Raw genomic sequence first — 25253 nt, forward strand, 5'->3', positions numbered from 1 at the left:
TCATCTATGAAGGACTTAACTCCTCTCAGCAGTTCAGTGATTAAAGACAATTCTAAAAGACTTGCAATGGAAAATGTCATCTACAGACAGAAGGAAAAAAACCAGAGTTTGAATGAAGACCAAAGCATACTATTTTCACTTTTTTGTTCGTTTTTGCAAGGCAATGGGTTAAGTGATTTGCCCCAAGGTCACACAGCTAAGTATTAAGTGACTGAGTCCAAATTTGAACTAAGGTCCTCTAACTTCAGGGTCAGTCCGCTATCCACTGCACCATCTACCTGCCCCTATTTTCACTTTTTAAAACTTGTTTTATGTTTTTATTTCTGTCTTATTCTTGTTTCCTTTTAGTTCTAGTTCTTCTTTCACATCATGACTAATATGGAAATATGTAAAACACAATTATACATGTACAATCTATGCAAGACTTCTGCCATGGAAAGTGGGGAGAGAAAGGGGCTTGTAGAAAAACGTGGAACTCGATAGCTTAATAAAAGATGAATGTTGTATACTATCATTGAATATAATTGGAAAAATAAAATAACATAAAAATATTTTATTATAATGGTCACTGATGGCAAATCAGACCCAAATTTTTTCTCCTCAGAAAACAAGTCTTGCCTAGCAAATTGGCTACTGATAAGAACTACCAAATCTCTCACTAATGAAAGTTTGTAATATATATTAAGCATTTTTAATAGTATATATCTTGGCAGATCACAAATCAAAAGTAAATCAAAATTATTTCAAAAGGAAAAGATTAAAACTCTCAGATTTATAATTCTCATAAAGGAGCCTAATAACAATAGAATCACAATTTCGGTCAGCTACTAGCTGGAATAGTCAGAACAATGAATTACAGTGAAAGAATCCTCTCCCCCCACTCCTAAGGCTGTAACATTCAACTTGCTTAAAGTAGTTGTTACAGACTCAAGACAAAGAAAGAAAGAATTCCATGCATGCATGAGGAAGCTAACAGCTTCAGTTGACACTTCAGAGGCGGTAGAGAAAAAAGAAAAGGCAAAACGTGTTATTAGTTTCTAGTAGAATCTGCTAATAAAAGACATCAGCACTAATCAAACATGTTAGAAATGTCTTGCTAATATAAGAAGTCAGCATGATTATTCAAAATTCTAATGTGAATCAGCATCTCAGCAGATCTTGGTATTTCCTTCAAAACACTGCTTAAATTCCCTTAAGCTAATTGCCTGTATTTCTCCTAAATCCTTCACTCCTAAACAGACAGAACAGTCTACCATCACTGCTTCCCCTTCCTCACAACCAATTCATTCTTTGACTCTTTTACAATCTGGCTTATTGCCACTACTGAAATTGTTCTCTCCAGGATCAAAGACTTATTGTTAAATCTCACAGCTTTTTTTTTAATGGTCATATTCTCTGATTTTTCCCAAAATATTTAGCCTTTTTGACCATTCTCCTTCTGTTGAACCTTCTGGTTCTCCTTGGCTTCTAGATCTCTCACTGGCTTTCCTCTTTTCCTGTCTGGATCATTACCCTCCATTATCCCCAAACTGTAGATATCCCACAAGGTTCTTGTCTGTCTCCTCCCTCAATATTCTTTTCCTTGGTGATCTCATCCACTCCCAGGGATTTAATTACACTTCTGTGGAGACGACTTCCTAGTGTAGAAGTAGCATCCCTCTGGGATAACCCGCCCCCACTCACTTTGGCAGTGTGGGTCCACTTGGGGACAACTATTCCAATTTCAAGGCATTTGGTGGATTTCTGCTCCTAAAAGTAGGACTCACAAGCTCCCAACAGCTTGCCATCAGTGATCATTATAATCAAATCTTTTTTTAAATGTTATTTTATTTTTTCCAATTAGATGCAAGGATAGTTTTCAACATTCATCTTTTTTGTAATCTTTGAGTTCCACATTTTTCTATAATCCCCTTTCTCTCCCCCCTCCCTATGGCAGCAGTCTTGCATAGATTGTACATGTATAATTATGTTTAACATATTTCCAAGTACAGCTTGCTACTGTATTAGCAATCACAATTAACTTAAAACAAATGCATCTATCAAAAGGTAGAATAATAACACTGATGGTATTGCTCTCATAAATTTAGGGGGGCACACTCTCTCATTTATAAGGACAATAATAATAGCCAACATTTGTGTAACATTTACAATGCTCAAAGCATTATGTTACAAGCTTTGTAATTATTGTCTCATTTGATCATTATAACAACTTAGCAAGGTGGGTATTATTATCATCTTTATTTTAAAGATGAGAAAACTTAGGCAGAGTTAAATGACTTGCTCAGGGACACACAGCTAGAAAATATCTGAGGCCACATTTGAACTGAGGTCTTCCTGACTCCAGGTTCAGTGCTGTGCCAGCTAGATGCTCAAAATAAAAATAATGTCAAGGAAAAGTAAACAGAGTTGGCCAGAGACATATACACATAAGGAAACACACCTTGTCTTCCCCATCCTGTGATGCCCTTACAAGGTCTCTCTGCTGAACTATTCATTCTTTGGGGCCTACTGGAACTGCTCTGGAACTGGGCTGTAGTCTCCACTGTCTGCAGTTTCACTGACTTCATCTTCTAGAGTCCTGCCATGCTTCTTCAGAAATAACTACAATTTATTCTTCAAAACCATAGAAATCCAGCTCTTGAGGCCCTGTAGCTCCCAAGCAGGATCACAGGTGCAGACTCAGGATGCTCTCTCTACTCATTTCCTCTTCTAAAAGAACCTTTATAGCTGGACTCTCACATGTGCCCCTGCCCTTATTAAAGAGGATGGGGGAAGGAGATAGGAATTCCCTCCCTTGCTTCATTCTGCTAGAAGCACTTCTGGTTGGCTTGACTCTGCCACATAGTTCCTAGCTGGTGCTTATCCTCTTTTAAACTCTTGGTCCCTCCAACACACCAAAGTCAATAAGAAGGTAGAAAAAAAGGACTCAATAAAAACTTATTGTCTATGCCAAAACTTGGTCCTTTTCTGACTCCTACACAAGCAAATAGACCATTCAAGATCTTCAGCAAGGTACACATATAACTTGCACATTCAGCTTCTTGAAGTCTCAACAGGACTAATAGTCTTTACCAACAGTCAACCATTTCCTGACTCCTTCAACAAATGTCCCTCCCTACCATAACCTATAATCTAGTGATCAAGTCAATCTCCAACCAAACTTTCCAGTCTTATTCCTCTTTCTCGTACTTCTACATTCCAGGCAAATTGGGCGAATAGCTGTTTCCAGTATGTGGCACTCCCTCTCCAGTCTTTGCACATTCCTGCACTAAACTCACACAAGAAATGCATGCCATCCCCACCCTTCCACAGTTGCCTCCTTCAGAGCTTAGCTCAAGGGTCTGCCAGGGTTATCCTCCTTCAAGAGAACCTTCCTTTCCCACTACCATCTGATACCAAAGGATATGGGACTCACTTCCTGATAACATTGCACGCCTAGCCCCTCTTCCCAGTACTATCTGCACTTTTTCACATCTCCTGACTCAAAGGTTACAGTGATGGAGTCACCACTTCCAGACTCTCCCTCTATTAACATCTTTCAGCAAACCCTTCTCCTTTAAAAGGAACTACATTTATCTATCATTCAATCCAGATTCAGGTATCTGTTATTTACTGATCATTCCCCCCTCCATTGGCTCTTTCCTTTAAATGTACTAATCCCATAGGTCCCTCATCCTTAAAAAAAAAATCTCACTTCATTCTATCATCCCTACTAGCTATCCTCTGATAATTCTCCTCTCTTTCTTGGCTAAATTCTCTGATAAAGTTAGATGCCTCCCCTTCTCCCCCCTCTAACTTGATTCTAAACCTTCTGTTGTCTTACTTCCAACTACATCCCAGGAGTCTGTCCTAGACCAAACTCTCTTCTCTTTTACTTTAATGTCATCTCAATATGTGATCTCATCAGATCCCATGGGCTTAGTTGTCATCCCTATGCGGATGACTCATAGATCTACATTATCCAGCCCTTGTCCCTAAGTTCCTATCCTCAATATCAAACCTGTATCATTTTGAATTCCAAAAAAGAACTTAGTAACTGTCTCCAAAACCCCCCCCCTTCTCAACCTTCCTATTACTTTTGAAGATATCATCATCTTTCTAGTCTTCCAGGGTTTTAGTATTGGAGTCATACCCAACTCCTTGCATTTGCCCCACATCTCAAATCTGCTGTTTCTCTCTTCACAGTCGCTCCTTTTTATGCCCCCTCTCCGTTCATATAGTCATATCCTCAAACAGGACCTCATCACCTAGACTTACAAAAAACCTTCTAGTTGGTCTTCCTGCCCCAAGTCTCTCCCATTGTAATTTAACCTCCATTTACCTGCTAGAGTCATTTTCCTAAAGGACAGAAATGACTATATTATTATTCTACTCAAGAAATTGCAGAAGTTCCCTATTATTTCTATTTTTCCAATCCTCTTACATTTCACTGCCATCCATCAATTCTCCAGTCCAATCACTGTTGGCCTAATCAATCACATCAAGTGATATTCCACTTCCCAACTCTTCACCTTTGTGTTGGTTGTTGACCCATGCATCCTTACCTTCACCTACTAGGTTCCTTAAGCTTCAAAACTGGGCTCAAATTCAACTTTCTACAGAAGACTGTCCTGATCTCTGCTCCCCACCTCCTTCCCTGTGAAATGTCCTTCCATTTTTTACTGTATATATATATCTTGACTGGAGTCAAGAAGACCTGAGTTCAAATTTGACCTCAGATACTTAATAGCTGTATGGCCCTGGGCCAAGTCAGTTAATCTCTGTTTGCTTCAGTATTCTCTTCTGTAAAATGATAATAATAGCACCTATGTGCCCAGGTTGCTGTGAGGATCAACTGAGATAATAATTCCAGCCTCACAAATGATAAATGTTTATTGACTGATCTGATTTTCACTAAATCTCCCCAGTTGAAAAGTCATTCCTTCCTCCTTAAATTTCATGTTATCCATACCTTAGATGACATGTGTACTTGGCATACTTTCCCCAAGTAGACTGACTGTCCTTGAGGGCAGGTTCTCAGTCATTTTTAATTTTTGTATTATTAGAATGTGACATGTAGTATAAGTTTAATAAATGTTCATTGATTTGAATCAAGTTGAAATACTGTGTTCAAACTTTGATAGCTTATGGTCATTAAATCAAACATCTTCAATTAATGATTTGTCAGCAAATTTTCTATCAGAGTACTTCAAAACTATCCCGTCTACAAAAATAAAGTAAAGAAAAAGATACGTGCTCAGTTCAAATAGAAGCAAGTAACTCATGAATCACCTAAAACACTGATTTTTGTACTTCTCCAATTCCAATTAGCAAGTCAATTAACTTAATTAGTCTAAATGCTTTGCTCATTTCCCTTTATGGGCAACTTTAAAAGATGATGTCCTTCTCCATGCTTTCCTGGTCAACTATAATTCTCAGGTGGGAGTGGTGATACACGGTTAAATAATTTGTTTTCATTTATTTTAAAAGCTATTGCAAAAAAAACAGATTTCTAAGATAATCTTCTCCCATGTTTTCTACTCACTGCTTGTTTTGTTATTTCTTGATATTTCTAAACAGTAATACCAGCATGGACTTTGTGGAATGAGAACTTTTTTTTATGAAAGAAGCCTGGTGAAATAGCATCCTTGTAAATTTTTAACTCTTTAGTAACTGCACCCTAAGAAAATCTGTGGATTTTATTGAAACGAGAAAAGCCAAGCTGTGACTATATACTTTTTGTTTAAATTCATGCATGTGACTTCAAAAAACTCACTATATTTCCTTTAAAACTTTGATGTATTCTTATTATGTGTTAGGCATTTGAGGAAATCAAAGAAATATAAGACATGAATGAGCCTCAAGAATATACTAGTATATACTAGAATATACTAAAATATACTAGTATATTATTGATTTTATATCTTAATATGTACAATTGTTAAATACTCCACATAAGTATACAGACATTTTTGGCACAAAGTTATGAATCAGCTTAAACTTTCAATGAAAACACAGTTTTAAATAGTGTCTCTTCCCTGGGCTCATAACTGTAGAAAAAGAGGTGAGTGGTTGTTTGGTGTTTTGGAATAATACTTTATCTTTTGTATACAAAGATGATGAGTCAACAGAAAAATAGTCTTCAAGCCATCCATGATCTTTCCCTATCTCCTCCCTGACCACTGGAATATATTTGAATTTTTGTTTTTAAATAATTTAACCTGTATGATGATTTCAAATGTCAGCCAAAAAGGTAAGACAGAAATTGTGCTTTTCTTCATGAATAATCATATGTAATTACAGGGTTCCTCTGAGCTACGCATTTCCTCTCTTTTACTGCTTGCCTTTTGCAATATACAAAAATAGCTACTTGCAAATAAAAAAAATCCATTCAGTTCAAAATTTTAAAATATTTTCATGCCTCTGGGATTTGTACCTTGGAAGGAAAAGAAGAATAGCAAGTGGCAATTGAATTTGGAATCCCACCAGCCATAACAATTATAATGGTTTCCCAAATTGTTTTTGTAGCTTTCAGAAATGTTTCTAATTTTTTTTTCCTTCCATTGATTTTTATTAGTTGAAATGTAAGACAAGTGTAGGTACTCATCTTCCTTCCCCAAAGTAAACTCTGAGAGTAAACATAGCATTTCCTAGCTCTCCCTTAGTCTCACCAGCATCAAGCACAGTGCCCTAAAGAGAGAATACATTCAGTAAATGAATGCTGATTATTGTGGCAGCAACTGATGTTTCTTGTCAGAACAAATAATCCAGCGGGTACCTCTTAAGCCCCAAAGAAGAAACTGAGGGGACTCCACCTCAAATCTGATCTAAGAACAGATGCTTATGTGGTGCTTTAAAGCTCTTCACATACATTATCTGTTTCATCTGCAACAGAACTTCCACACATTCTAATGAGAAACTTGAAGTCCTTTAGGTTCCCATAGTTGGCACTTCTCATAAACTATGGCTAACAAATTACTACCTCCAATTTATCTGACCCTGTCACAAAGTTTTAGAACTTTGCTCTAAGGGAAAAATTTCCTTTCTTTTGCTACCCTACCCCAAATCTAATCCTTAAATAGCTCAACCCTAATCCACTGGAGTACCTATCTTCCTCTACTACTCCCCGGTCCACTGGAGCCTCTGGAACTTCTTCAACAGGTAGGAAACATCTCTTCACCCTAAATCTCTTCCTCTTGTATTCCTTCCATTTTTTAGAATGTAAACTCCTTAAGACTAGGGATGTTTCATTCTTTATATTTTTATCTCTAGTCAAGCTCTATGTCTGGCATACATTAGGCATTTAAATACTTGCTGACAGATTAACTTTACATTGTTTTTTTGTTTGTTTGTTTTGGGTTTTTTTGCAAGGCAAATGGGGTTAAGTGGCTTGTCCAAGGCCACACAGCTAGGTAATTATTAAGCGTCTGAGGCCAAATTTGAACTCAGGTACTCCTGACTCCAGGGCCAGTACTCTATCCCCTGCGCCAGCTAGCTGTCCCTCAGATTAATTTTGGAACCCACTCCCTGATGCTACCTTTCTCCTAGAGAAATCATATCACTTGGCCATATTCTTATTTCATGCTCCCTGGCACACTAGGACAGGAAGAACTGGAAAACGAATTGGAGCACTCTTTGATCCCCCATTCCTCCCAGTGTGTGTGTGTGTGTGTGTGTGTGTGTGTGTATATATATATATATATATATATATATATATATATATATATATATATTACAGAGAGATATACATATATAGAGATAGAGATATATACACACACAGATATAGATATAGATATATACACACATAGATATAGATATAGATAGTAGATGTGTTTTTTCTTTTCCCTCAAATACATGTTAAAACAACTTTTTTAAGATTTGGATTTTTTTATGTTTTGAGTTTCAAATTCTATTCCTCCCCTCTTCTTGAGAGGGTAAGAAATCAGATATAGGTTATACATGTGCAATACATTTCCATATTAGTCATTTTGTACAGAAAGACTTATTAAAAGAAAAAGGATGAAAGAAAGAAAGTGAAAAATAGTACGCTTCAGTCTACATTCAAACAATATCAGTTCTTTCCCTAGAGGCAGCAAATATGTTTCCATTAGTCCCATGGAATTTTTCTTGGATCATTGTATTGCTAAGTCATTCACAATTCTTCATGGAACAATATTGCAGTTACCATATATAAAATCTTCTTGTTTCTGTTTATTTTACTTTGCATCAGTTCACATCATTCTCTTTAGGTTTTTTTCTGAATTCAACATACTGTCATTTTTTTATATAGCACAATAATATTTCATTACAATTATATACCACAATTTGTTTAACAGTTTCTCAATAAGCAATGTTTTGATTCCCAATTCTTAGCCATCACAAAAGAATTGCTATAAATATTTTTGAACAAGTAGGTCATTTCCCCTTATTTTTCATGTTTTTGGAATTGCTAGAACAAAACAGTTTTATAGACCTTTGGACAGTTCCAAATTACTCTCCAGAAGCACTGGAACAGTTTACAACTCTACCAATAATGCATTAGTGTCCCAGTTTTCCCACACTTCAATATCTATCATTTTCCTTTTTTGTCATATTAACCAATCTGATAGGTGTGAGGTAGTACCTCAGAGTTGTCTTAATTTCCATTTCTCTAATAGTGACTTTAAGGCATTTTTCATATGACTATAGATAGTTTTTATTTCTTTGTTTGACAAATCCCTAGTCTATGGTTTAGCCATGTATCAACTGGGGAATGACTTACATTCTTATAAATTTGACTCAGTTCTCTATATATTTGAGAAATGAGGCTTTTATCAGAGGTACTCCTTGAAAAAATGTTTTCCCAGTTTTCTGCTTTCCTTATAATTTTGGTTACATGGAATTTTTATGAAAACCTTTAAATTTTATACATTCAAAATTATCTATTTATTTTATAATTCTCTATATTACACATGGTCATATTCTCTTATTCATAAATCTGGCAAATAAACTATTTCATGATCCTTAATTTACTTATGGCATCACCTTTTCTGAGTCAATCATGTACCCATTTTTACTTTATCTTGGTATATATTGTGATATGTTAATTCATTTCTAATTTCTGCTATATTCTTTTCTAGTGTTCCCAAAAGATTTTGTCAAAAAAGGAGTTTTTGCTCTAAAAGCTTGGATCTTTGGGTTTACTACATGCCATTACTATGGTCATTTACTATAATATAATTTGTACCTACTCTTTCCCACTGATCCACCACTCTAGTTCTTAGTTTGTTTTGATAATATAATTTATAATATAATTTGAGATCTGGTACAGCTAGATTGCCTTCCCTCACATTTTTTTCACTAATTCTCTTGACATCCATGACCTTTTGTTCTTCCAGATGAATTTTGTAATTTTTTTCCTAGTGTTATAAAATAACTTTCTAATTGTCATTTTAATTAACTAATTAATATTTTTTTCATTTGTTTAGACCTGATTTTATCTGTGTGAATAGTAGTTTGTAGTTGTGTTCAGAAAGATCCTGAGTTATGGGCAGCTAGGTGGCACAGTGGATAAAGCACCGGCCCTGGAGTCAGGAGTACCTGGGTTCAAATCTGGTCTCAGACACTTAATAATTACCTAGCTGTGTGGCCTTGGGCAAGCCACTTAACCCCATTGCCTTAAAAAATCTAAAAAAAAAAAAAGGTCCTGAGTTTCTTTTGCCAAGTAGACTGCCAAGTATTTTATATTATCTAGAGTTATTTTAAATAGAATTTCTATTTTTATCTTTTCCTGCTGGACTTTGTTGGTAACATATAGAAATGCTGATGTTTATTTTGCTTCTAGCAACTGTGCTTAAGCTGTTAGTAATTTCAAGTAGTTTTTTGGTAGATTCTCTAAGTTTAACATCATATCATCTGAAAGAGTGATAGTTTTACTTCCTTATTGCCTATTTTAATTCATTCAATTTTTAATTGAAATTGAAATTCTTCTCTTATTACTATAACATTGTAGTACAATACTGAATTATGGAGGTGATGATGGGCATCCTTGCCTTACCTGATTGTACTGGTAAGGCTTCTGTCTTTTTTCCATTACAGATATTTCCTGATGGTTTCAGATAAATATTACTTATCATTTTAATAAGCTTCATTTGGGACAGTTGGGTAGCACAACAGATGGAGCACCCACCCTGGAGTCAGAAGGACCTGAGTACAAATCCGACCTCAGAGTTGTACTAGCTGTGTGACCTTGGGCAAGTCACTTAACCCCATTGCCTTGCAAAAAAAAGAAAGCCGAGCTCCTATACTCTCCAGTGTTTTTAATAGGAATGGGAGTTTGTATTATGGCAAATGTTTTTTTTTCTGGGTCTATTTTTATGTATTAATTCAATGGTTTCCAATTTTATCAATCTCATCTTTAATTTTCAGGATTTCCAATTTGGTATCTAATGGGGAAGGAGGGTGCAGTTAGTTTCAGTTTGTTCTTTTTCTAGTCCTTTTAGTTACATACCCAGTTCAGTGATCTGCTATTTGTCTATTTCATTGATGTAAGCAATTGGGGATATAAATTTTCCCCTAAAGCACTGCTTCTATTTTTTTTTAAACATTTTTGAATTTGTTTTATCATATCTTGGTGTCTCACAGAGTCATTAGCTTCCATTTGCTCAATTCTAATTTTTAAGAAGTACTTTTCTTCAGTGAGCTTTTGTACCTCCCTTGCCATGTGGCTAATTCTATTTTTTAAATAGATTTTTTTTAGTGAATTTTTAAAATCTTTTTTCCATGTTCTTGATTTTTTCCCATGATTCTCTTGCAATGCTCAATTCTTTTTTTCTAATTTTTCTTCTGCTTCTCTAATTTGCTTTTTTAAAAAATTCTTTTGGGGTCTGAAAAAAAATCACATTTTTTCTTTGAGGTTTCACATGTAGTCATTTTGAACTATTGCCTTCTTCTAAAGTTTTGTCTTGAGCCTCCTTGACATCATAGTAACTTTCAAGTCAAGTTTTTTTTGTTGTTCATTTTTTTTCCTGTGTATTTAATAACTTGGTGTTTTGTTGGGGTCTGCTTCTGTAGTACTCTAAGCTTTCTTTTGTGCTTGTCGAGTTCAGGGTCTTGCTACCAGCTGTCAATGGGATTCAAGAACTAGCTGCGGGGTGGCTAGGTGTCACAGTGGATAAAGCATGGGCCCTGGAGTCAGGAGTACCTGGGTTCAAATCCAGTCTCAGACACTTAATACCTAGCTGTGTGGCCTTGGGCAAGTCACTTAATACCATTTGCCTTGCAAAAACCTTAAAAAAAAAAAAAGAACTAGCTGCTTCTTTGCACTGAGGTTATAGTTGCCTTCTGACTTGTACTAAGGGGTGGGGCTCCCTGTTGACCCTTCTGAGATTTGAGGTTAGGGTCTCACTGTCAGGTTGTTATGGAAACAGTCTTTCTGCTGACTGCCCCTGGGGTTGGGATTTTGTTTCAGGTCTGCCCCAGGGGCAAGGCAGGTTGCTAAGGAAATAGGCCTCCTTAAGGGAGGGGGTTGGGAGCTGAGTCTCACTGTGGACTAGTCCTGGGACAGAGCATCACAACAGGTCAGCAGAGGGGTGGAGGTCTGGCTAGTGGCTTGTGTTGGGAGGGAACCCTTGCTATGCTCTAGAGCCTAGGGGGCTTGCTGGTTTATAGGGCGGTGGGGCTACACTGGCGTCCTTGTTCCCCTTCCACCCTAGTGGGATAGACATTTCTCTTGGATCAATACTGAGGCAGTTTTCAAGTTGTTTGCAGGGCTCCTTCCTCACTCCACCATCTTGGTACCTCCTGTTTCCATCCTTTCCAGATCTTTGTTGCTATTAAATCCATGGACCACCTCCAGGCCACTCTCTCTTTTCCCCAAGAAAATCAGGAGGATTTCAAAGCTGTCTTCTCCATTCCAACTTCTGCCCTTTTCAAGCATCCTGGTCTCTCAATTTCTGTCTGGCACATAGGACCTTAATATATGCTGGTCAACTTGACTTCTCAATTCCCATGGCTTCTATTCCCAATCTCCTTCAATGATACAAAGAAATATTCAGCTTAGTCACCACTCCACTTTCTCCCAGGTACTAAAATTCCTAATTAGTTCTGTTATGAGCAGGAAGGACAAAGGGTTCCCCAGATCCCTAAAAAGTTTGATCATTTGCAGCCAAATTAGCTTCATGCTATTTTTCAAAAATTTTTTCTCCCATTGGAGGATCTGATTGATTCTTAACTTCCTAATTTAAAGGAGTCCTCTAAGACTTCAAATGAAGGATAAGTAAATATATATTTGAGGTGGCCTTTCTACTTAACATTTCCCTCATGCCTCACTGTTTCTCTATTAACTGAAAGCTCTCTCATGACCAGGGTCTTCTGAAACCTCATCTCTAGCCACTACCTGGACCATCTTGGTGAAAATAAGAATAAGATGTCTAGTGCTAGCCTCCAAAAGAGTCACTTGAAATCCTCCTTTCCCACACAGGTTGACATCAGTGCCTTTAGATCTCCTTACCACTTTCCTGGGATTTTCCCCTAATACTGTGTCCATTAAATCCCTCCCATAATCCCAGTTTCCTAAACAACTCCAATGGTGTCTGTTTGTTTTAACACTAGTAGTGTTTACTAAAAAAGTGTTTAATGTGACAGAAGGCAGGCAGAAGAGGAAACAAATAATTATAGAACTCCAAATTTCTTTTAATTTCAAGAGCTCCCTGGGGCTGAATCTATGAAAGAGCAATGCAGAAAAATTAAGGAAATTTAATTTCAAAGAAAATTTAAGGCTAAAAATGTATCAATTTTTTAAATGACAGAAATAATATGAGGAAAGGATAAGAAATATATAGTTAGAAAGTAATGATATTATAATTCCTATTGCTGAAGTCAGAAGAGCAATGAAGAACCAAGTTTAAAATCTGGAAAACCTCATATTAGCTGTGTGACTTTGGGCAGGTCACTTAACCTCTTAGAGTCCAAGGCTACTCTAAGATTATAATTTATAAAGAAGTTGATAATCTGTAATCAGCAAAGGAACTTTTATACCATGGGTTCTCTATACTAATGAAATAATAAATCTAGGCAAAAGCCAAAATTGGAATTTGAACATCCAAATGACTCATATCTCCTCAAAGTTGTATCCTTCAGAGACTTTACACTTATTTCAAGAATTCTGCTAAAAAATTTCATGGAAGTACTCATTCAAAATTATCTTTGAAGATTATCTTTGAATTATCTTTGAGTTTTTAAATATGGTGCCAAATTTTTGTCCTTTGGGGGTAGATTTGAATCTTCTAAACTGTCTGAAATAATTCAGCAAGAAATCAAATAGTAGACAAAATTGGGTAGTATGGGTTTTATCATTAACAATTCAGAAAACATAAAGTGAACCAGAGCATTGTCTTGATGGAAAAGTTAATCATTTTGCCATAATTCACAATTTTTATATCAGACTGTCCCTCAAATGCTTCAACATTTCCACATAAACTTAATTAACGAGTTCTGAATGAACACTGCCGCTAAGGTCAGAGAATCAAACCAATCTTTTATTCACTTGTGATTGTGATTAGCAGGGCTTTCTTGGGGTCTCAGAAATGCTGGTTTCAAAGCCCAGGCCTTAGGCTCTTCTGCTAGAATCCTAATCCCTGGCTTTGAGGAAGAGTGAAAATTCTCTCAGAATTAAAACTGAAGAACAGAAATTAAAGGTCTTGGAAAGGAGGCCTCCACCAAACCAATAAAGAACTCCTGCTAAAGCAGAATCAAACATCCCATGATGAGACAGTATAGCAGCAATAAGAGACAAAGACAGAAAGAGAAAGACATAGACAGAGAAAGATTAGCATACAGAGAGAGAAAAACAAAGAAAGAGACAGAGACATACAAAGATTCAGAGGAAGTAGGAAATTCAGTTTTTGATATATGAGTAGGGGGCAGACACAATATGACAGCCCATAAGATTGAAAAGGCACAAGGTTTCAGGAATAGAACCAGGGAACCAGGTAGACCCAGAGTGTATTTTTACTTATGTCAAAGAAGCTTCCAAAGGCAGATAGTAGAGCATAGAATGTTGCAGTCAAGAAAAGGATCAGCCCTATGACCATAAAAAAATCTATACCTATCTGAAGCTTCTCTTCCCAGGATAATAAATGAAAAATACTAACCTCTTATCACTACCTAATCTGTTTCTCAAAAAGATGAAAAGAAAAAGATATAAATGCATACAAATATTTATATAGCAACTATTTTAGTAGTGGAAAAGAATTAGAAATTGAGAGGATGCCCATCAATTAGGAAATGGCTGAACAAATGTATGTGATTGTGATGGAATGTTATTGTGCAATATGAAATGGTGTTCTCAGGAAAAACCTGTAAAGACTTACTTGGACTTATACAAAATGAAATAAGCAGAACTAGGAGAACACTGCACATAGTAATAGCAATATTATATGATGAACTATTTTGAATAACTCAGTTTTTCTCAACAATACAAAGATCTAAGACAATGCTGAAGGACTTATAATGATGACCTTTTGCTGTCCATTTCCACAGAAACAATGGGTGGAGTCTGAATGCAAATTGAAGATATTTTTCTTTATTTTTCTTGGAATTTTTTTATCTATGTTTTATTTCATAGCTTGACTTACATGAAAATGCATTTTGTAGGACTACACATGTATAACCCAGGTCAAATTACTTGCCTTTCTCAATGAAGGGAAAAGGGAGAGAAGGAAGGAAAGAATTTGGAATTCAAATTTTGGAAAAAAAAAGGTTAAAACTGTTTCTACTTGTAATTGGGGAAAAAAAGAAAATACAAAAGTAAAATACTAACTTCATGGGATTGTTTTAAGAAAACTACTATAAAATAAAACATGGAAATCATAATTATTATTCCTTTGGAGTCATCTATAAGGGCTGACCTGAGAGAGGGGCTTCAACTTAATCGATCAACTGGTAGATGCAAAACAGGCCTTAATCACCTGTTCACTGACCTATCATCTGTACTGACTGACCTTTAAGATTCCTGATGATGTCAACCACAACCATAGTCTAAGCCCTGCTGGTAACCACAACCTGCACCTGTATTCACATGCCAAACCACACCTTCAACTAAACCCAGCCAGTGTTTCAGTATTGCTGAGATTCAAGGCCAATGACCTATAACCCACACGGCCTGCCAGCTAAAAGCCTGTAGGCAGAGAAAACACTGCTGACTTTAACGTTTTGTTTCCAACTCATACTAAAAATCACTAGCTACCATTTTTCTTTTTAAGAAATAAAAATGCTTTACTTTCTCCAATTTCTCTTGAAAGTATATAACAAATGTCATCTTCAGAGTTTCTGTACCCCTCCCAAAGTGGGAGACATTCCTCATGTTAGTTTTCTGTCAGAATAAGTTTGCTTTTTTTTATAGAAATTTAAAACTTTAGCCTTTGTTTTCAAAGTCTATTTTGAATGTGTCAAATCTCTGACCTTTTCACCATCTTCCCTAGCCCAATGATGATGACTGACAATGGTAAAGAGATGTAAGGTTCTACTAAATTCTTCATATAAACTGCCTCATGGGAGCTTCACAACCCTATGAGGTAGGGGTTGTTATTGTTTCCATTTAACAGACAAGAAAACCAATGATGAGAAATTTTTGCCCTGGATCATAGAACAAGTGTGTCTGATGGAGAATTGGAATCCAGGTCTCCCTGATTCTATACAGAATTTCTTGTCATTGCCATGCTGCTTATCAACTGGTCAACCACTTAATCTATCATCATGGATATCTTCCCTACTTCTTTCAACTTTGTATGCCCCTGATAACCTCAGAAGTTTCTTTTAACATATGTTAAACTAAAAGATTTTTCTTAATTGAACAAAAATTTTAAATTATTATTTGGTTTAAACAATGGTAACTGATTTTTATACAGCCATGGGATGTTGCCTATTTCTATTCACCAGGCTAACCCAAGACTGGCTAACCTTTAAAGTCATACTACTCCAAGATGTTGCAAACAAGTCCCTTTGAGATAATAAGAACTAGCCCCAGTCCTTCTGTGTGATTCCCAGGAGACTGTGCATCCCCCTGGTCCAGCCAGTCCTGTTATGCCTCAGGGTCCAGGGACCAGAAGCCCCTCTCTTTGGTGACCTTCGCCCTTGAATTGTCCATACTAAGACTCCTGGGATCAGCAGCAAAGCAGAGAGAGGAGGCCCCACCCAGCTGTGCATCTGCCTCCAAGAGTCCTAGTTATAGCTCTGGCTTTCACAAATGACACATGGAAACTAATGTTTTACACACACACACACACACACACACACATTTAAATGGAAATGGAGGCAACTGGTGACACAGGGGAATAGACCAATGACCTTGAAATTAGGAAGATTTCATGAGTTCAAAACCAGCCTCAGACATTCACTAGCTTAACTCTCTTTGATTGAGTCTCCTCATCTATAAAGTGAATTATGGGAGGAAATGGCAAATTACTCTAATATCTTTGCCAGGAAACTCTCAAAATGAAATTAGAAAGACTGAAAATAATTCAACAACAACATGGTAATGGGTATTATTTACTTTACACACCTTAATTTGGGGCAAAAAAATTGGTTTCAACCTTCTTATTATAACCTATAATAGATGGGACAGATGTATAAATTAATGGATTGATAAAATTTGTGCAGTTTTATCTTAAACTTTAAACTTTTTTCTATTATTTTAACAATCTTTAAAATTGGAAATTATTTTATAATCTTTCCTTTATTACAGAACACATACATTTCAAAATTCAAGTGGAGAATAATCTTTTTCAAATCAAAAGTATGAGGACACCCCATGTAGGTTATATTAGGTCACAGAGGAACCTTTTATTCAGGGGAAAAGCCTGTGTGATAGATCTTTGCTTTTAAAATGAAAAGTTTAAAAATACATTGAGGCATTTGAACTAGCATAAAAATAAGCAGGGTGGGTTTTTTTAAAGAAATCTAGGATTGCTCCATTTTTTTAAAAAGCGAAAAGGTTTGCCAGCTGTGACCACATGAAATCAGTTCCTCCACAAGAAAGATTAGCCGCTGTCCACAGTTCTGTAACTCTATGTATAGAATGACTTGGATGAATTCCCAAGATTCCAGATAGTACAAAAGACAATGATGAGTCCAATAAAGCAGGGGGCATACTACAGAGAGGACAATCTTCAGTACTTGGCTCCATCATCCTAAACTATCCTAATTAATTCTTTTTCATTCTCAGTCTTCCTTTAAGATTTAAATTATCAAAAGGATCAATTTTTCCAAATATGAAATAAGTGTATAATGGAGAAGCAAAACCCAGGGAAGTGATGGGATAAAGATCTAGGGAAGACTCTAGTATCCTTCTGTAGATTAAAGCTGGAAGCCCTCAAGGAGCCAAGCATGCCTACATATATACCTGTAGTAAATTTATATGTTATTTATCAAAGAACATCAAAATCTGACTGCAAAGGAAAAATTATGAAGGTATTTTACTATCATAAAAAAAACAAAGACAATGCATCTACTAAAATTCCTTTTTCATACATTTCTGAAGAGGGTGGAAAGCTGCTCATAATAAAATGAGAATTTCAAGAAGAAATTATGCTATCAGATACAATGGTGCCTGAAAATTATTATGATACCACCTCAAATTCTTAATTCAAAAATCCAAGAGGCCCCAAAGCTTCCAAATTGCATAAATGATTTTAGGGGGAAATAATTTTTAAAAGCAAAGTCCTTCAAAAACGGCAATGAATTTAGAAGTAAAACAATTTGACAAATATTAAACTGATTACATTTTTTTAAATATATAAAACATTTTGGACATGTTTTCATTATTGTTCTTTCTCCTACTTCTTCAACCTCTCTTGACCTCCTCTTGAATCTTTTTTTTTTTAGATTTTTGCAAGGCAAATGGGGTTAAGTGGCTTGCCCAAGGCCACACAGCTAGGTAATTATTAAGTGTCTGAGATCGGATTTGAACCCAGGTACTCCTGACTCCAGGGCCCGTGCTTTATCCACTACGCCACCTAGCTGCCCCTTTTCCTGAATCTTTTACAACACATTTATAGACTTTAATAAAATTGTTCTGACACTCTTGCTGGGGATGTTAATGTCTTCTCTAAATGCTGTTTAATTTCTAAGAATTTTTAGATTCTTTAGTTTTCATCTGCTAAGTAGAATACCCAAAAGCTTCTCCCAGCAATCCTGGCCCCTTTTCTCCTCATTACATCCTCCCAATGTAAATTCAATTTCTCAATTAATTTGAAGCTTATTGCAAATTTCCTATTTCTTTTTATATTATTTTTCTTTTTAATTAACAAGTATTTTTCCTCTCACTGCCCCTACCTAAAAAAAAAAGAAAAAAAATCATCATTCTTGTAACAAATATGCATACTCAAACAAAACAAATTGGCATTTGAATTACTCATTCCTGTTGGCTTCATTCAACTTAATTATAAGAGCCCCAAAGCCCACAGTCCCTTGGATAGGTTAATGTTTTTATACTTTATGGAGCATATCTTCATGATCAAAGTCACCTCCCTTCAAAAGGTTTCTTCTGTTCTTGCTTCTCTATCCCTTTCCATTTTTCTATAAAGTCTTATGCAATATAAAACAAAATAGCTACATCTTTCTTTCTTTTTCCTTCTATGCTTTCCCTCTTCCACTATCCTACCCCAATCCTTTCTGTCATCCATTTGCAGATGATATGTGGCTAAAATCAAAGGGAAAACACTCAAGGTTAGGTATGTCTTATTATGTATTGCCTCTCCCCAGGTCTGTGCTACTGATGCTGATCTTGTGTCTCCACCATCTTCTTCATGGTCTGTCATTACAATATACATAAGTCTTCTTTCTGCCTCAGACATGCTGCAGTTGCAGTATTTGTGAGTTAATAAAAACAGAAACAGTTCCAGTTCAGAATTCACCTATTCTCTAGTGTTCCCAAGTCCAAAAATCAGACTTGAGTTCTGAGATAAAAGGAAGGAAGGAAGGAAGGAAGGAAGGAAGGAAGGAAGGAAGGAAGGAAGGAAGGAAGGAAGGAAGGAAGGAAAGAAGGAAGGAAGGAAGGAAGGAAGGAAGGAAGGAAGGAAGGAAGGAAGGAAGGAAGGAAGGAAGGAAGGAAAGAAGGAAGGAAGGAACAGTGTTCAAAAATTAAGGCTATAAGCCTCCCCCCAAAAAAAGTCTGGAAAGAAGCATACTCCAGAGAATGAAGTTGAAAAAATCCTTCAAATGTTCTAGGATGAGCAAATAGATGCATGGGAAACTCAAAAATGTTAGGATGAGTATTGACTAAGGACAAACTCTTATCAACAAAATACCCTGGTCTCGTGTGTTCTTTTTGGTCTAAGAAGAAATGGGCTGAGGCAAGAAGAGTCTAAGACAAGTTTTAACTCTCAGGTTCCATGAGTAACTGATAATGTCTAGATTCAGAGAAGAGGCAGACATCACTGCCCTCATGGCAAGGAAAGGACCCTGGATTCTCAAAAGCTATGCACCTATCAAACTGAAAAGGTTTCCAGCAAAGCTTTAGGAATGGATTGAGGGCCAACCAAAGACCAACAGAGCCAAGTTTAAAGAGGATGATTACTAGACGGTTAATCACAAATCCTTTTTACTGATATTTTTTGGCTATTATTGGTTTCTTGTAATTTTCACATGGCTTTCACAAAATCTCTTATATCTTAAAGGCATAAGAAAAAACTATAATTCATCTGTTAGCTCTCAAATTAATGAAAATTATAGTAAGAAATGTGTTCTTCAAGACTCTTAGAATCTTCTACTCCAGAAATTGCCCTTGTAAATATTATTCCCAGTTCTTGCATTCAATCTTTCAACCTTTTCTCCTTGCCTAGTTCTATAAAGCCACTACACAATTCTCTATTTGATTTTTTAAAATTGTGTTCAAGATTAAAAATAGGGATAGAAGGTTATCTAATTCCAAATCCAGTGTTCTTTTCCACTACATTAAGTTAAAAGTGATATTCTGTTCTTACAGAGGAGAAAATGAAGGTCCACTGAGATTAAGATTTGGTGAATCCATGGTCACAGAACAACAGAATTAGGAAAGATTTCCAAGGCTGTCTAGACTAACGCCCCTCATGCAAAAAAAGAGGCCATCAATACCTACCTTCGCCTGTGAAGGTGAATATATTATCTCCCCAAGGCAATCCATTCCACTTTTGAATAAATAGCTATGATTGTTACTGAGTTTTTCCTTACCTAGGTCAACCCTAAATTAGTTTCTCTGCAATCAACATCTGTTGCTCTATGGCCAGGCAGAGAAAAGTCTTTTTTTTTTTTTCAAAAAAAAACCCATTTAAGAGTCTTCTAAATAGGAAAACAGTAAAAAGAATGTTAAATTTGGAACTGGACTCATAGTTTATTCTGTTACTATCTGTGCAATCTTAATCAAGTCATACCATTCTGAATCTCAGTATATTCATCTGTAAAATGAGAATCATTTTGAATTATCATAATCCTATAATCCAAAAGTCTAGGGAAGGGATGGGGAGAATTAGGGATATATGACTAAAGTAAAGGGAATTATTAACAGGATCAGAAACATCAGAAATTAGTACCTCAGCAGTAAACTATTTTGTCACACTGCAGTAAATTATATCATATTTTATCATTGCCCTTTGAAATGTGAGTTAATACTTTCTGAACTGTGGAAATTGTTTGCTGCTCTTCAAATTTCAAAGTTTATTATGAAATAAAGGTTGATTTCCCTTGGATTCCTCAAGGTTTTCAGACTCAGAAAGGATAATTTAAGTTTTAGAAAGGTACTTGGGAAGCTTAGAGGTATTGAACAGTTTTCATAGATATTAGCCAAAATTATTTTTAATCTTCATTCTTTACAAGATTGGGATCATTCCACTCCAGAAGCAATCTTAGCTTAGACCCCAATACTTTCCTAGAATGGCTAAAATTGTGATGTCCTTCCCTCTTCCCCAAATATAGCATTGATGTCACAAAATTAGGCATTGACAAATCATATTTTTCTTGGAGGGTGGGGAGAAAGTGAAGGATTAATGAGGTCCTTTATTTTTATAACATGCTCATTTCAGAATCTGTTCCCCTCTTTTAGTTCCTTACCAAATTAGCTTTACCTTGTAAAAAACATTCCTAAATGTTTTTAAAAAATAGTTCAGCAGGGACAGCTAGGTGGCGCAGTGAATGGAGCACCGAGTCAGGAGTACCTGAGTTCAAATCCAGCCTCAGACACTTATTTACTGACTGACTAGATGTAAACAATGTACACAGAACTCTTCAGGAATACTACTATATTAAACAGAGTATTCTTGCATTTTTTTATCCTTGTATGATCTGTGATAGTGAAGAGAAAAAACATAATATTTACTAAAAAAAACTATGGATAAGAAAACATTATTTCCTAATTGTGGGGAACAGAAAATAGATTATTTTTGAACAGCGAGAACAACAACAACAAAAGATAAAAATCACTTTACTGTGTTCTTTGAAAGTTATCCAAAATGTTGTAGCTAGTGTTTTAAGTGAATATAATCATAAAAAAAATAACAGTGTGTCTATACATTTGGGTGTAGGAAAGAATGGAAAATTAAAGGGTAGTTAAAGGAAAGTTAATAGGTAAAGTATAACATTACTGAAAAGGAAGCCCTTAGTTTCAGATAACCAAGATTATGTCATCCTTAACTTGCAATGCTATCAGTGGTAAAGTCACCACCCCATCCCCCAAAAAGGTGTTTGTGTGTGTATGTATGTATGTATATAAAGGATATACAAATACAATAGATCTTGTTCATAAACATGAACAAAATTAACTTGACTAAATCAGAACTGCAGGCAAACTTTTTGTAGGATCTGTCCAATAGTCTTCAAAGAATTATAAGACCACAATAAAAGCTCTAGGTCTGACCTTAATATTAAAAGAAAATTGCATCAAACATCCAAAATGTATCCAAAATTATATGTTTTGGTTTCCTTTGAGGTTGATTGTTTAGCAAACTGCTTAAAAAAATCCTAAGCAACTTGGTAGCTGTTACAGTTTCCAAACTAACCTTAATATCACTACTGTGTTAATAAGTTATAAAAGAATTTTCAGAGACTTTTCAAGGGATAAGCTACCTAAAGCTTTAAATGGAGAAACTGGTGAAAGTCAAGTAGAAAATATGCAAAACCTAAAAATCAAATGTACTATATTAGGCAAAGAATTTTTTTCGAAGTTACTTAAATTGTTTATACAAAATATTTATGTCACACAAGTTGAAAACCACAAAAAGTAACAATTTTTCTCAAGATGGCCATTTTTCCATTTCTCCCTCCAACTCCCCAAATTCTCCTTAAGAATTGGTTAGAGGCAGCTAGGTGGCACAGTGAATAGAGTACCAACCCTGGAGTTAGGAAGATTTGAGTTCAAATAAGGCCTCAAACACTTAATAATTACCTAACTGTGTGACCTTGGGCAAGTCACTTACCCACCACTGCCTGGCAAAAATCTAAAAAAGCAAACAAACAACAAACAAAAGAATTGGTTAGGATCAATTTGACCTTGAAATTTGACCAAACCATCTGTTTCCCATCTCCCTGCCTGTTGACCTTCACCCAACTAAAGGAAGGCGATGGCAGAAAAAAATGATAGGAAGAATTTTTTAAAACAACTATTTGCCTAAATCTAAATAATGGGTGATATCTGATGTCAAAATATAATGAATTAAACTATGCCTAGACAAATTGCCCAAGGCAAAATTTTATTTTAAATTTGTCAGTAATTCAAATAAATACACAAAGATGATGTACTGACGTTTTCCTTAGATTTATGGGTAGATTTTTTTTTTAATTTTTGTACAACTCTTCTTTCTACTACTTAGGGCTTTAATGATTGAGGGGGAAGAGGCAGTGGGCAGTAGGTGGCACAGTGCCAAGAGGATCTGAGTTCAGATCCAGCCTCAGCCACTTGTGTGACCTTGGGCAAATCACCCAACCCACCCCCCAAAAAAAGATTGAAGGGGTAAAATAAAGTGCTGAAAAAAAGTTTTAGACTCCAGATTACAATACTTGAAGATTAATTTTCTACTTTCTTCCTCCTCAATCACCTAAAAACAATTCTAGAAGTCAAGAATCTGTAAGACTATCTCAACGACTCACAGTTTTCATGTTTCCCCTTATAAAACAGTCTCCCTTTCCCTGCTTTGCCTTCAAACTTCCCTCCCTGGGAAACTTTCCTGATCAGCCCCAGCTCAGGCCACTTCAACATCCCGGCAATCTTTGCCACTTCATACACGCCAGTCCTCCTTTAACAGTCTACTTTGTGAAATGTAAAAGGTGGAGAAGGATTCTTTAGATGCTATAAAAACCATTCATGACTGTGCCTGACTTCTAGCTTGGGACCAATCACTGGAGCAGCCCTGGCTGTAAAGAGACTATCCCCCCGGGGAATAAGCCCCTGTCGGTTTCTGGACGATCTCCTCAATATCCGATGTGTGCTCCTGCCCAGGTCTGGGGACATGTTTTATAGACTGGGGGGGGGGGGGGGTGCATTTCCCCCTGTATTTGCTCTATCTTCCCCACGGCAGAGTCAACCAGTGAACCTGTCCGCCGTGCCTCCTTTCCTAAGATCAGGTTACCCCCATTCTCTAAGGGGGGCCGGGGGCGGCGCACAGGGCTCTGGACGCGGAGTCCTGGACGCTGGGTCCAGTCACCCTCTTCGCAGCCTCGCGCTCTGGGGCGAGTCCTCGCAGCTCCTCCCGGTCCGGGTTTCCTCACCTAGAAAACGGGGCTGCCAGCCCCCTGCCGGCGGGGGGCCTCTAGGGACTCGGGGTGGCGGGGGGGGGGGGCTCCCGGGAGAGTCGCCGACCGGCCGGCGGGGGACACGCCGCTCGCCGGGCACACGGGCGGGTGCATCAGGGTGTGCGCGCGGGCTGCCCAGGACAGCCGGCGCGGCGCCCGGAGTCCCGTCCTCACCAACTCCGGGGAGCCACGGCCCCCGCCGCGTCTGGGGCGCCGCTCGGGGTTTGCGCTAAAAGCAGGCGCTGGGATGACGGCCGCGAAAGTCTCCCGCCCCCCGCGGGCCCGCGCGGGAACCGGAGCCCGGGGGGACCCGCCTCGCCCGCCTGCTAACTTGAGGGTCCGGCCCCGGAGCTGCGGCGCGGCGCTCCACCCCCCCTTTCCCGCTTCCCCCGAGCCTCAGGGCGGGGGGCACCAGGGTCCCAAGGTTCCCCCCTCTCCCCGTCCCCCCAGAAGGTCCCGCTCCTGCCCCCGCCCCGGTTCTGGAGCCCCGCGGCGCCCACTGGAGAAAGCCCGGCGGGCGGGCGGGACTAGAGGATCGAAGGACGAGGGCTGGGTCGGGGAGCCCCCCCGGCGATCCGAGCCCGAGAAGCCGCGGCGCGCCCGGAGCCGGGGAGCCCCGGGCCGGGCAGCGCGGGGGGCCGGAGTCCCACAGAGAGCGGGGCAGGGACGCGTCCAGGAAGGAGGCAGCGGACCAGAGGGGAAAGTGAGAAGTCAGAAGGGAGCCAGGAGGGCTGGGGCGGGGGCCGGGGGCAGGGGCGCCGCACTCACCCCATCTCTGCAGGCTCGGCCGGCCGCCCACCCCGACGGGACTCTGTGGCATCCGCTCCTGGCACAGCAGCGTCTCCAGCCGCGGCCGAACTTGGCACGTGCGGCGCCCGGTCTGCGCCGCGCTCAAGCCCGGCGCGGCTCCATCGGGCTGGGCTGCGGGGCCGCCGGGCGGGGCGGGGCCTCGGGCGGGGCGGGCCGGGGCGGGCCGGGGCGGGGCGGCCCGGAGCTCCGACGGCGAGCCCGCCCTCCGCCTGCGCCTCCGCCCTCCCTCGCCTCCGCTCCTTACATAACCGCGAGTCCCGGGGCTCCCGGAGCCTCCGTGGCCGGAGCCCTGCTGGGGAGCAGCCCCAGAGCCTGCGCCGGCCCCCGGGCAGCTGCCGAGGGCAGGGAGCCAAGAGGAGGAGCTTCCCCGCGCGCCGCACCCCGAGCCGCCCCGGGTCTCATTCGCAGCTCTGCGGCCCGATGACGCCGGGCCCCCCGAGGCCGGAGTGTGGCATCCCTCCTCCGCCAGCCAGGCCGGAGCACGCGGGCCCACACAGCTCCGGAGCCGGGAGCAGCCCGAAGCGTCCTCCGTCAGAGCGGGGCTCCTAAGCGGCGGTCCACAGGCGCCTGAGGGGCGCTCGCATGGGTTTTAGAGGGTCTGGGGAACCTGACTGGGAGGGCAATGTATCTCTTTTCAATGATCTTGTGGGCAATAAAACCGTGTCCTGAGAAGAGGTCCGTGACAGCAAAGAGGACCTGACCTAGACCAGGTGTTTTTCCCCCCCCTT

General features: G+C 38.8%; 1 protein-coding gene across 2 annotated transcripts in view; it reads right to left on the reverse strand.

The window, feature by feature from the left end:
- The window catches only part of HOMER2 (homer scaffold protein 2), a 154371-nt gene extending 129736 nt beyond the window's left edge, over positions 1 to 24635 (reverse strand). Inside the window, exon 1 of one of the 2 annotated variants that reach the window (XM_074233961.1) lies at positions 24484 to 24635. In XM_074233961.1, coding sequence (XP_074090062.1) covers positions 24484 to 24488 — 5 coding nt within the window. In that variant the 5' untranslated portion in view covers positions 24489 to 24635. The remainder of the gene's footprint in view (positions 1 to 24483) is intronic. The other variant, XM_074233960.1, reaches the window with a different exon arrangement.
- Between the last annotated feature and the right edge of the window lie 618 nt (positions 24636 to 25253).

This window comes from Macrotis lagotis, chromosome 4, assembly GCF_037893015.1.
Source record: "Macrotis lagotis isolate mMagLag1 chromosome 4, bilby.v1.9.chrom.fasta, whole genome shotgun sequence".
Classification (NCBI taxonomy): Eukaryota; Metazoa; Chordata; class Mammalia; order Peramelemorphia; family Peramelidae; genus Macrotis; species Macrotis lagotis.